Source organism: Galeopterus variegatus, unplaced genomic scaffold (genome assembly GCF_000696425.1).
Source record: "Galeopterus variegatus unplaced genomic scaffold, G_variegatus-3.0.2 Scaffold6169, whole genome shotgun sequence".
In the NCBI taxonomy this organism is placed as follows: domain Eukaryota; kingdom Metazoa; phylum Chordata; class Mammalia; order Dermoptera; family Cynocephalidae; genus Galeopterus; species Galeopterus variegatus.
Genome location: NW_007732280.1, coordinates 88,446 through 101,923, shown reverse-complemented (window position 1 = coordinate 101,923; position 13,478 = coordinate 88,446). Strand labels below are relative to the sequence as shown.

The window sequence follows — 13,478 nt, the reverse complement described above, 5'->3', positions numbered from 1 at the left end:
CACCAAGGGTTGCGATCCCGTTGCCGGTCCTGGTCCGGTGTGGGTGCGACACTGAGGGTTGCGATCCGTTGCCGGACACGAAAAAAAAAAGACAAAAAAAAATAAAATAAAATAAAGCTAGCTTTCTCTGCTTTAATTCAACCCACTTGGAATGCTAAATAATTAAGACTGCTACCTACTAGCTAAACAAATAGATTTCTATGCCACTGCTAACACTACTAAATGTTGTACCTGGATAAATTCCTTGGGGAAAATTGAGACCCAATTATCCAAAATAGGAGATCCAGCCACACACATATAATAGGCCTCACCTAATCCTCCATAGTTATTTAACTGGTTACCTTTAAGCCTAGGTTCATGCTCAAAACTATTAAGCAAACTGGGATTATCGCATTACTGTTAATATTACTTTGTATTTTCTTTTTTAAACTCTGTACCTGTTGCCCGTCAAATTTCTGCAGAAGCACACCTCCAAAAAGAATAATGCTGGCCCAGTGCTTTGAGATGATAGCCAATGCCTATGGAACGGACAAAATTAAACTTAACAATTAACACCAGGTAGACTTAGCCTGGGAGCCACTCCCTTTAAACCTCCTTTGTTGCTCAAATGTGGCTAAAAGGGGTTTTGACACTGACTCCTAGTCACCAATCACTTCCTGCCAACATGAGAACAGACCAACAACCTGGGACAGGTCCATCCCAGTACTGAGGAACAATCAAAATCTGACCATAAGATGACTGATCAATGATGCTTTCAGAGAAAGACCTTGATCAAAAGGGAGAAATGTGAAAGTTGTCAGAATCAAAATGGAGTCACTTGTGTCAAACCCTGACAAAATGAAGATAGGGAAGGCCATGAAGGCAGGATTCTCATGTACATATGCCTGATAACAATAACCATCACAAGAGACTGCAAAAATCACAACCCTGCACTAATGCCACCATAACCTTACAAAAAAAATACTTCTGTGAGGACGTCTGCCCAGCAACTCCTTGTTCAACCTTGGACCGATGCCACCCTTGTTACTGATCCCTGCAGCCGAGGATAATTGTTTCAAAACAACTTATGTAATCCTTCTTATTTTCTTTTAAAAAAAAAACTATTATCTTCTCTTACCTTCCTGAATACACCCACATATATTCCCATTGCAATGCTCATTCCCAAATAAATACCATTTTCTTTTAGAGAGCTTCTCTGCCTGTTATTTCAGGATGACACTATTATAAAAGATATTAATAGTAAAATAAGAAAGATAGGCTTAATCTTGACTACTAGCTACTTAAGAAGGCACTATCTATGAATCATAACACTTCTATTAATCAATCCCAAAACTATTCTTCACAATCAAAACATTGTCCCCAGAGGTAGAAATAAGAAGGTGCAGATGAGCATCCCAAGATGTGGCTTCCTTTCCCAAAGCACCTCACTGAGGCCCTCCCTCTGACTTCCTATGCAGACCAGGGGCTTGCCCTCTCAGGTCCACCCTCTTGGCCCACAGAGAGAAGGAACGCTCTCCAGCCTCTCTCACATCATCTCAGTCCGACAAGGTAAAGGCCACACTGGCCTTTCCCAGGCAGCCCTCCAGCTCCTAGATAACCATGCATGACCTCAAACCTCAAAGAAGACTAAACTCAAAGACACAGTTATGACTCCTCCTCCTCCACAGTTAAAACCAACATTGATTGACCCAGCAATGACAGCAGAGCTCCACTAAGTCTCTCTAAACCCAGACTAATTTGGTTTGAAAAGATTTCCCCCAACACTCACATATAAACACACACATTCTTCCCAGAGATGAGTTGTTGTCATTACGGTTGTTGTTGTGTGGATGGCAGGATAGGAGAGGTAATGGGGAAGATGGGCATGGTCCAGGATCTTTAGATTGGAATGCACCTTTCAAGCCATTGAGCCCAAACCCCTTGGTTCAGTCAATCACCAGAGCAACCCCAGTGACACCTGAGTCCAGCTGAGGTGAACCGAGGTGCTAGGCCCATTCTCTGCATCTAGATTCTGGTCTGCCATGATGCGAACAAGGCTGGGACAACTTAACAGCAATTTAAAATACAAAATATTTGGTAATTAACTGTTTAGCAAAACATTTTTAAAACTGCTTATAAAAAAGGGGCAAGCCAAAGTTTTCAGTCATCTATTTCATGTCATTAAGCACCAAGATGCAAAATAGAGATCCCAACATGGAATCATCTTCTAAGATACCATAAGCCAAAAAACTTAGCTAGCTTCTACTGCTGCCACCTACTGTGACTTAGATCAATTACACAAAGAGCAGGAGAAAACAAGAACCAGAACAGAAAAGTTACTCAGCTGAGACTCAAATCAAGTAACAGAGCCAGGCAGAAGACCAAAGGAAATGGTGAATCCCTTCAGAGAAAGCCTTAAGATCTAATTTGACTGTTATGTTTGATAAATAAGGACCTAAAAAAAAGAGGTGAGAAAACTAACCAAAGCCACAAGGCATCAATAATAACAATTAACAGGATTCCAATATTCCCATTTTTCCAGTGGAAACATAAGGAGGAAAAAAAAACTTTTCCTAGGCTAACTAAAGGTAATTTTTAAATGTAATCATATTTTCTAATATTGTCTGCAAGGAAAGTATCATTAAAATGAGAGGAAAATCTTGGTTGGTTACTGAACAATACTAGCTGAAATTACACTATTTGCCTAGAGTGAATCACTGTACACTTTATAAATCCCCACAGACTTTATTCTGCCAACTTAAAGAATCATAGTTGTAGCACCTTTCCTGATTCTTGTAGATCTCACTCCTCTCATTCACCAACATTTTCAAAAATCCTGTCAGTTATAACTCAACTTCTAATATACTTTCAACCATAGGGAAAAACTTGAATTCCATCATGGATGGAATGGACAGAAAGAAGGAAGGAAGGAAGGAGGGAAGAAAAGACAAAAGAAAGGATAGTGATGACACACCTACATATACACTGGTTATCTATAAAGTTATTTAGGAAAAATTTAGGCACTTTGAGATTTGGGGGAATAAATACTAGTACATACTACATTTTTGCCTTCCTTTATCCCTCTTATGAAATAACTTTCTAAAATTACAAATGTTTTCCAGAAGAACAAACACCAAAAGATTAACTGGAAGTAGTGGGATTATACATCATTATTTTCTTTATATCTTTATTGACCAAACTTTATATAATGAACATAACTGTCTAAAATAGCAAATGTCATATTAAAAAGAAAATTGTTTCTATTGAATCTAAACCAATTGAAGAAAACTTCAAAATGTTTTCTAAGCATATGTAATAGATTATTTCAAAAAGTTTCAGTTGATTTACATAAATTTTCATTTTTTGGTCTGAGCATATAGAGTGATTCTTTAGTTGTAATGAGTAATGAAACAATCTGATTTTCAAGACACTTAAATAAGTACTCTTAAATAATAATCTTAGAATAAAAAGAATATAAACCTGCAAAATATCAGCTTCTGCTGTGCAAGTAAAAACCCAAACCTATACATTGTTTTTCTTAAAAAAAAATTTATACAGACACATTACCTGTACAGTATACGGTGCACAAACACTAAGTGGAAAGATGGTTATTTCCATCAGTTGTAGGGCTTTCAGAAGCACAGTCTGCAGCCCTTGCTTTCAGGTACCACCACAGTAAAAATCTAATATGCTGGCGCACTGTCCCCAGAGAAGGATTAGAACCAGACTTGAGCTGGACCTAAAAGTTTAGATGGTCCTATAGTATAAAACCTCCCCCAACAGCATTCCAGGGGTCTTACCCAAACTAAAATACATAGGATTCCATTGTGTCTCACAATTAGGAAGGAAAGGAAAAATCCTTGGAGCAAAAAACTATCCTGGATGCTTCTCGTCCCATATTAGTATGTAGATTCAGAGGATCACAGCCCCTTGACTAAAAGCAAAAGGACCCTATGCTTTGGGATTTCCAGGTAGAAAAACATGAAAAATCAAAAAGTTTCAGTAAAAATTCACGGGTACACCATATTTCTCCAACAACTCTAGAGGTTAGAATATTCTAAAACATAAAGGTAAGGTTAGAATACTCTATGAATAAAAGGTTTTTTTACATTAAGACATAATTAAGAATGTGAGTTACAAAGCAGACACAAAAGATCCAGTACAATTATTTTTTCTTTATCTTTTAAATTCTCTTTCTTCATCAAATGGTACCAGGGTCCTTTTGGACCTCCACATTAGTGAAAGGAATTGTAACTGCTTCCTTTCTGCAGCAAGTTGGTTTATATTGGGTGCCTAGCCAGCTTGCTAACATGGCGCTCTAACAGGTAATTTCCTACGCTAGATAAATAAGCACCTTTGATTGCAATCTGTATACTTCAAGAAAATAATTATGATTTTATACTAACAGTTAAGATGATAATCCAAATTATTGTTTCAGGATGAATAAAACAATTTTAAAATTGTCAAATATAATGACTTAGAAATACAGTCATGTGTCACTAAACGATGAGGATATTTTCTGAGAAATGCATCATTATGTGACTGCGTTGTGCGAACATAGAGTACACTTACACAAACCTAGATGGTATAGCCTACTACACACATAAGCTATATGGTATAGCCTATTGTTCCAATCACCATCATATATACAGTCCATGGTTGGCCAAAACACCATTATGTGGTGCATATCTATATTTCATTTGAATTGATGAACTTGCTTTATGTTTAAAAGGAAGTTGAATGTTTGTTAAAGAAGCATACAGCTAAGATTATTGTTTAAAAGTATTCATTTCAGGTATTACAATGAAATTTTTTAAATAAATATTTTCATGTTAATTGATTTCTTATATCTCTAAAAAAAAATACATGTTATTTTCCATGAAAAAAAAACTTGCCTAAGAAAGTAAGACTTACCTACCTTCAAAGAGATAGTTTTCCATTATAACAAAGATACTTTATCTCTACTTACTAAGAGTACCTTATAATATTATAAAATCAGGTATAGGACTTACTCCACTTGGCTGCAATATTTCCACCTTTAGTGATATGCCACTCAAATACAGCATTTACTTTCTTTACCACCTCATGACCAACATCCTTAAGGCGGCGACCTATTTCCTCAAATACAAGGGTACTCTGAAGTTCCCCATCCTAAAAGAAAAAGAGAAAATTTAATTTTAAAAGTGCTGTAAAATTACTCAAGGGAAAAAAATAATTACAAAATATATGTACAATAAAATTAATTTTTAAGAAAGTCTGCACGTAGGGCAGTTAAATTAGTTTTTTTTATTTTTCCCCACACTGGGCTTCTTTCGCACTTTCCTTAAATTTATTTATGTCATACAGAACCTCAGTCCTCTTACTAAGAGGACTTTACTTTTATCAGAATTCAGAAATATTGTTTTTAAAGTAAACTAGGAACTGGACAACCTATGTTGTCAGGAAGATACTAGAGAAATCCATCAACTTCTGAGGGAGGTCTCATTTTTTTATTTGTAAAATGAGACTAAATTGCATGAAGCCTGAATTTCTAGCTTTAAAACTTCATAAGTTTTTTTTTTACTCTTAGATAATTTTTAAAGAATTTTAACTTTCAGTCAGTTTTATATAATAATGTATGGTTTATGAAAGACAATTACAGATCATGGGAATGAAAACCTCAACATTACAAAGTTAGTATCTTGGAGACAGAATATAAATATATTTTTCAAAAGTTTCAGCATGTTAATAGAGAACAATACAAATATTTTAATAACTAATATATGCTATTGTTTTTATATTTGCATACAAAGCTCCATACAGATCTTTATACAAATCATTTGATATTTAAATTTTTAACCTATTTTTCTCCAAAATACTCTTTGCTTAAGATTTCTCATTAAACAACTGATTTAGTTACTCTAAAATTAGAAAATTATTTCCTCTCAAAACATTACAGTATCTTGTAAAAAGGTTTTAAAAAAATTCATAAGCTGCCAAAGTATTCCTCTTATTCTGAGCAGTTTTGAATTAATGTCCTTCACTTCAAGAAATAAGAAGCTTTTCATAGCTCTCAATTTTCTAAAGTAGCCTCAACATTCCTCAAGTGATCTTAACTGAAATTTATATATAAGGAAGTGATTTGGATACCAGTTTTTATAACCTACCTCAGAGGATGGCTTTTTTGGAATATTAGATGTTGGCACAAGATCCACATATGCATTTGAAATGACAATGTCTCCAGTTTCTTGGGCCTTATTAGTAGAAGAAGAAAAAAACAGTTCATTCTAATAATTCTAAGAAACACAATTTCATTGTAAAACAGGATAAAGTCATTTAAAAGAAATTTATATTTTGCCTTATGTGAAAAAGAAAATAATAATCCAAATAAGATAAAAAGATTATTAAATAAATAAATGTCAAGATGAATGAATACACAGGCTTTGTGATTTAATACTAGTGTTACTAACCCTAGCTGGAGAATCAACCGGAGCCATTTTAAAAAATACTTATGAACAGGTCTCATCCCCCAAAATTCCATTTAAAGGGTCTGAGATGAAGCCTGGGCATTGGTATTTTGAGGATTTTTTTTTTTTCCAAACAGAAGTCAGTCTAACTGGAAGACAGGGTGAGAAGTGCTGAATTCTTATATAAATAATAAAAGACATGACACAATATCCACAAGAGGCAGCAGTACTTGTTCCGTTAATATAGAAAAAAAGTGGCTAGAAAAAGACCATAATAGTGTTTTAAAGTAATAATTGTAAGTTCTTACTTCAAATGGGCAGTGTACATAGCATAAACTAAATGCTAACAGGCTTTTATCAAAATAGACATTAAAGGAACTAGTCATTCTAATTCCTAATCCTTCATCTCAAATTATTCCAATGGCTATTCTTTCATTAAAATTATGGTATTGCCACAAATGTATAATATAAGTTTCTAAAAATTAAGGTAGCATTTATTAAAACTTTAACTTTAAGCAATTAGTAAGATCTTTCTGCCTTGACTATTTACTATCATACTTCAGAGGAAAAAAAAGATCTTTCAAACAATTTGTTCATTTTACTTCAAATTATATATAGTGAAAAACATGGAAAGAGACAATTAATGAAAATGCATTTTGTAAATTACTTTCTTGTAACCAAGTCAAGCATATCATTTTGAAATATTGGTTTAAAATGTTTCTTAAAATACAACAGAAAGGGGGCCGGCCCGGTGGCACACTGGATAAGTGCGCCGCTTGGGAAGTGCGGAGGCGCTCCCGCCCGAGGGTTCGGATCCCACATACAGACCGGTTCCCGCTCACTGGCTGAGCGAGGCGCGGGAGCGGCACCGAGGGTTGCAGTCCCGTTGCCGGTCCCTGGTCCGGTGCGGGGGCAACACTGAGGGTTGCGATCCATTGCCGGACACGGAAAAAAGATAAAAGACAAAAAAAAAAAAAATACAACAGAAAGAAAGCAAGGGAGGGAGGGTGGGAGAGAGTTGGTCCTATACATAACTAATAGAAAAAAGGTACCTCTAATTTGGGGGGAAATAGCAAATATATTGAAAAGATAAGAAAGCATGCTTAGAAATTATCAGAATGGTAAGAATGTATTATATTTAGACATTAAATAATTTCTCAGCCCTTTAAGTTCATATTCATAGAAATTATTTACAAACTGTTCATTACTAGAATTGCAGGAAAATAAAAACCTATAATACTGACATGGTCCTCAACACTTTCAGAGTTCATAATCTTACTCAAAAATAAAATAAAAGAGGGATCCAGAACATGTGGCACAGATATTAATTGTAAGAGTTTCAGAGAGAGCTAATGTGTGTGTATGTGCAAGTGGGAAAGAGGGGAGTAGTAAGAGACTACCTCTAAAAGCAAGGTAGAGCCTGAACTAAAGCCTAAAAGACAGAAGAAATTTGAGAAGTAAAATAAACAGTATGTGTAAACAAAGCAGGAAAATGATATTGTAAACAGCAGGAGGGAATCTGTGAAAGAAAACATGATACCATAAAAAGAGCTGGGAACCTAGGATCTAAGCTTGGGAGCCAGGCTGACCTAGGGTTCTATCCCAGCTCATCTACTTGCTATGTGACCTACACAAGTTACTTAGAACAAACACCTAGATTTTCTTATTTTTAAATGTAGAGTTGTTATGCATATTAAAGATAATAGTATAGGTTCTCAATAAATGGAAGCTGTTGCTATTACCACTGGAGTTGTTTAACCTGCTCTTATTTATTCCACAAGAATAAAATGATCAAGCCAAAAAATATTAAATTGGTCAACTCTGTTAACAAAAATTATCTTTAAAAATCAAGTAATGATTGCATGTCCTTTTAGTATTTTACTGGAGCATTGCTAACAGCCTCACCCCAAAATTACTTAACTCTATAGAGAGAAATGCCTTTATTTGGCTTGTCACTTACTATTAATTAGACCTACACTCTGTGATATAAGATGTTAGTGGATTTTTGTGTGATCAAAATAGATTTTTGTACAGAGAAAAGGTAACCATAAAGGATATGATTTTATTTTCTGTAGGACTTTAACAAGTTTTGTCTCTAACTCAGTAAAATTATTTTAGAATGCCTCTCCTATTGGCCTATATAAATTGTTGTTCTAATTCTCTTTTGAACCAGTTTTATCATGTTGCAAGAGCCGTCATTAATGAATTTTAACTTTTTCGGTACTTTGATTATTTATCTAAGTCATGTCTTTTATTTTTTGAAGATTATATTCTGACAATGACTTGGTTGACTGGTTGAACCAAAAAGATATGGTTGGTTGGATTCTCAGAACAGCTGGGCCACTGTTACGTAGACAGGCACCAATTTAGTTGAAAATAAAAGAGAAACAGAAAACAAGGTGTATAAGGCATCTTATTTTCAATTAAAAGTTATCACTGGTTAAAAAAAAAAGCTTTCTGGGCCGGCCCGGTGGCGCACTGGAGAGTGCGCTGCTTGGGAGCACGGCGGCGCTCCCGCCGAGGGTTCGGATCCCATGTGGAGACCGGTTCCTGCTCACTGGCTGAGCGTGGTGCGGGCGCAACACCGAGGGTTGCGATCCCGTTACCGGTCAGTAAAAAAAAGACAAAAAGGAAAAAAAAAAAAGCTTTCTGGATTTTGTCTCACATCCGTAGTACTAACCAAAAAACAAAATACTAAGACACAACAAAATTATAGGATTATAGGGTGTGGTGAAGAGGGTGATGAAGCAAAGTACCTCTAACTCTATTATTCATACCTTAGTTTGAAAATGAATTCTGTTTCCTTCCTTCCACATCTCGGTTTGTAGAGTTTGTCCTGGATATACTGGTTTTGCAAAACGAGCCTTTAAAAAAAGAGTTTGGGCTTAAAAATGTTTTAAAATGTAACTTTTCTACTTGTGGGGGGAAAAAAATAAAAGTCAGGTTGGAGAGCATAAAAAGAATAAAATAGGGGTTTATATATTTTTAATTCATAAAAGACCTAAAAATAATATGATAAAATTAGTAAAGAAAGGATATAACTAGTATAAGTAAGCTATTTCTTTGTCTCTCAAAGTACAGAATCAATAAATAGTGTTTTATCTTGACAAATCAAGAAACAAAACCACAATCATAGTAGGTGGAGATATATAAATATAGATAACCACCAGAACAACTTAAAGAAATAGTTAAAAGTGGTACTAATTAAGTTGGGAGAATAAGGCCTGGAGGGGGTATATACAGGGCAAAATAACTCAACTTTTTATTTCATAATTTTCTATATCATTTTCTCTGTGCACATATCATTGGATAATAAAAATTGTGGTAATAAAAAGAAAAGCATGAGAATAATCAGTGTTATCAAGGGCAAGGCATCAGAAAATGCATTTTTATGCCACATGGAGCATAAACTAAAAAAAGTTTTTGGAGCTATCAGAAACTGCCTTAAATTTTTTTTTTAACTGTACATCTTTTGACTTACAATTATGCAAAAATATTGTGAACACATATTTTCCCTTGTAATTTATAATGAATAAAAATTTGAAATCAATTTAAAAGTAGAAAAACTAAAAATATGCAGCTATCATACTGCTGTAGGTGTATGGTTATTAGAGTCAAATACAGCCACTTAACATTTTCAATTAAATCAAGGCAAATTACAAAGTAGTTGGGGAAAAAAAAGTAAATCTTGAGTTTTTAAGGCATATATGCTGATATATCTGTGCCTAATTAATTTATAAAACAATCTAATTAATCTGTTAAATTGTAACTATATATGATATCCTTCATGGTGCACATGTAATGGAGCTATTCAGAACTATAAAAAGAAAATATGCTGATTGCCAAATCAATGAAATAATTAAAATATATATTGCTGCAGTACAATACATATTTTAAATTGTCACTAAATTCCTTTTTTTCTCTAAAGATAAAAAAAGGAACTAATATCCAAATTATGTAATAATATACATATACCTTAATTGCCTTGAATTTTGACACATCATTATCTGCAAACTGCTGTAAAACATGCCTGGCAGAAAATCCAAATGTACATAATCCATGTAATATGGGCTTATCAAAACCTAAAAAAAGAGAGGGAATTTAGTTAGAGATAGGCACCTTTCATGTATATAAATAAAGCATAGTTAATTCAGGATTTTAAAAATGTATCTTTAAACTGCATTAGAATGAATTACACTATTTATTTTAAGAAACATGGAAAATATTTTATAGATAATCATTCCTAGGAGAAAATTATGAATTAAACAAAGAAAGAAAGAAAAGAACAGGAAAAGATTGTGAGAGATCTGAGAACACAAAGAATTGTTTTGTTTAGCTTTGGTTGTTGACGATGAAATCATCCATGGTGATTTCAATATCTAGGTAGATAGATGATTCTTCCCTAACCTTTCAGTTCTTTGCTCTCTCCTCTCCTCCAATGACCTTGTCCTTCATGATAACTCAAACACCCACCCCCAAGGTCCTATTGAACCAGCAGGAGCTTCCCTCTACCATAATCCAAATTTCAAGTACACCATTTTCTGAACACTACTTCCTACCTTTCCATAACGCAATGTGGACAGTGCTATTTTTAAAATGTTGCTCGGGGGAAGCTGAACCCTGCCACAACTACGCAAACTGCTGCCACCACCCCCAAGCCCCACTGAAGTTCTGAGGCATGGAGCTGAGGGAAGCCAAACCCAGCCATAACCAGGTAAACAGCACACCAAAGACACCATTTCCACACAGGTAGCCAAACACAGCCACTGCAAATGCCATGGCTGCCACAAAAGCAGCTAGTCTCTATAGCAGCAGTCACAGCCACTGTGCAGATGGCACACCAGACTCAACTTCACTGACACAAGGAGAGGCACCAGCAGAGACCAAAAAAAAAAAAAAAGAGGTCCTCTCTCTCCATAAAACAAACTCTAGAGTACTAGAGTAATAGAAGAAGCATCTGCTTTATGATAACAGGGGCACTTGATCATACCTGTCTCAGTACTGGACAGATCATCTAGGCAACAAACCAACAGAGGAACAGTTCATTTATCAGATGGAGAGAACAAATCTATGGTTATCAGAGGGGGGAGGGGGAGGGGATAAGGGGCATAAAGAGTAAGTATGATGTATAATAATGAATATGCTAATAAAAAATAAATTAAAAAAATAAATAAAATTAAAAGTTACTCAAACTACAGTCATAAATATCAGTGTCTTTAAGTATATTATTTAGATAACTGAGCTAATATTTTTCATTGATACATATTATTAGCAACTCACCTGCTAGGCTAGCAAAGTTTGGATCAACGTGTAAGGGATTCATGTCTCCGCTGAGGCGGTACAAAGCAGCCTATGGAGAAAGAATTATAAATGTAACTAGTACTTAATGCTTTCTTAGAAAATATTAAATGAAAAACAGATAATATGGCTGCTTATTGTATGAAAAATGCATCATAATGTACTTAATTAAGGCTCTGATTAAAAAAATAGCTATTTCTAACAAAATGATTACCTATAAATTAAATGTTTTTTCTAACACCTGACACTGAAATCGATGATGGGGGAAAAAGTTGTCAAATAATAGGAAGAAAAGCCAAGAAGTACATCTGGTTATAACACTGCTCCCACTAAGGAAAATTTCACAAAAAGGAATCCATCAATCTACTCTCAACAAAACACAATGAAGGAAACCAAGTAAAATTTATGTCATCTTCCTCAGTGGGGTGTTTTAAATTGCAGCCCATACACAATAATCGACATATAAACATCAAGGACTTCTCACAAACTTTCATTGTCCTATTACCCTAAATCCTGAACATTAGCTCACACTGCAAGAAAATGAACTGATAGCTTGCCCTTATGATTAAATTTCCGCTTAGTCCAGATTTTCACATTGCTAGTTTACTTAAATAAGATAGGATTAGCAGACAGACATGGATAACAATAGGGTAAAATTCACCATACTTCCTGGCACACTTTAAATTGTGCATTGTTCAAGCTAGAGAGTACTTTTCAGTACTGAAGGAGAAAATTTCACAAAACAGCTAACAGAAAGTACTGAATATGTCAGTATATTAACTCGACCTTTTTGGGTCTGCCTCAAAATGTCTTCCCTTTCTTGTCAATTGCTGTGTTAAGTTTTCCAAGACTATTAAACTGTTATGTAAAGACTAGCCATGTCAGCATATTTGACTTTTTTAAATTACTGATTTTTTATTATTTTTAAATTATTGATTTTTTTAAACAAGTTTGATTTATAGAACATAACATTTTCTATCATTCTTAAGAAAACTTCATTTCCTTTTTAATATGCTTTGTATAATTTTAATAAGCTCTTTCCCTTCCCCATGACCCCATATGATAGTTCTATAAATTATTCATTCTTTCAATGAAAATATTCTTTCCTTTATACATCTTCTAAACATAACTAAATCAAATGAATTATTGAATACTAATGACTTGCAAGATTCTGTATAAGATGTTAGAGGATTAAATGATCATTTTTCAAGCACTTTACAAACAGTAAAACACTAGACAAACAGACTCATCATGTTGTATATAAATGAAAGAAAAAACACATTTCAGGGCCTCAAAGGGAAATTGTCAAACACATGATAGACCATGGGCTTTGGCACCAGACAGACTCTGATTCAAATACAGTTAAACCATTAATGGACATATCTCTTACCACTCTAAGCCTCTATTGTATCATTTTAAAAAATTGAGAGGCTAACAAGACCTACTTTCACAGAGTTGCTGGAAAATTAAATGAGATAAAGCTTACAAGGGATAATCCTTGATAAATATTAATCAATGTTAGCTTTTATTATTTTAAAAGATTTTTGGGCCCGCCCCGTGGCTCACTCGGGAGACTGCGGCACTGGTAGCGCTCAGGCCACGGTTTCGGATCCTATAAAGGGATGGCCAGTGTGCTCACTGGCTGAGCATGGTGCAGACAACACCGAACCGAGGGTTACGATCCCCTTACCAGTCAAAAAAAAAAAAAAGATTTTTATCAACAATATAAGACAACCAAGTTTTTAAGATTAGTGC

At 34.6% G+C, this 13,478-nt stretch overlaps 1 protein-coding gene across 1 annotated transcript in view; it reads right to left on the bottom strand.

Moving 5' to 3' along the window:
- Positions 1–13,478, bottom strand: part of HSD17B4 (hydroxysteroid (17-beta) dehydrogenase 4) — an 88,305-nt gene that overhangs the window by 19,606 nt on the left and 55,221 nt on the right. The window contains exons 18-22 of the mRNA XM_008590509.1: positions 11,706–11,775; positions 10,401–10,507; positions 9,203–9,289; positions 6,126–6,212; positions 4,992–5,130 (exon numbers count right to left, since the gene is read on the bottom strand). Of these exons, the coding sequence (XP_008588731.1) occupies positions 4,992–5,130; positions 6,126–6,212; positions 9,203–9,289; positions 10,401–10,507; positions 11,706–11,775 (490 nt within the window). The remainder of the gene's footprint in view (positions 1–4,991; positions 5,131–6,125; positions 6,213–9,202; positions 9,290–10,400; positions 10,508–11,705; positions 11,776–13,478) is intronic.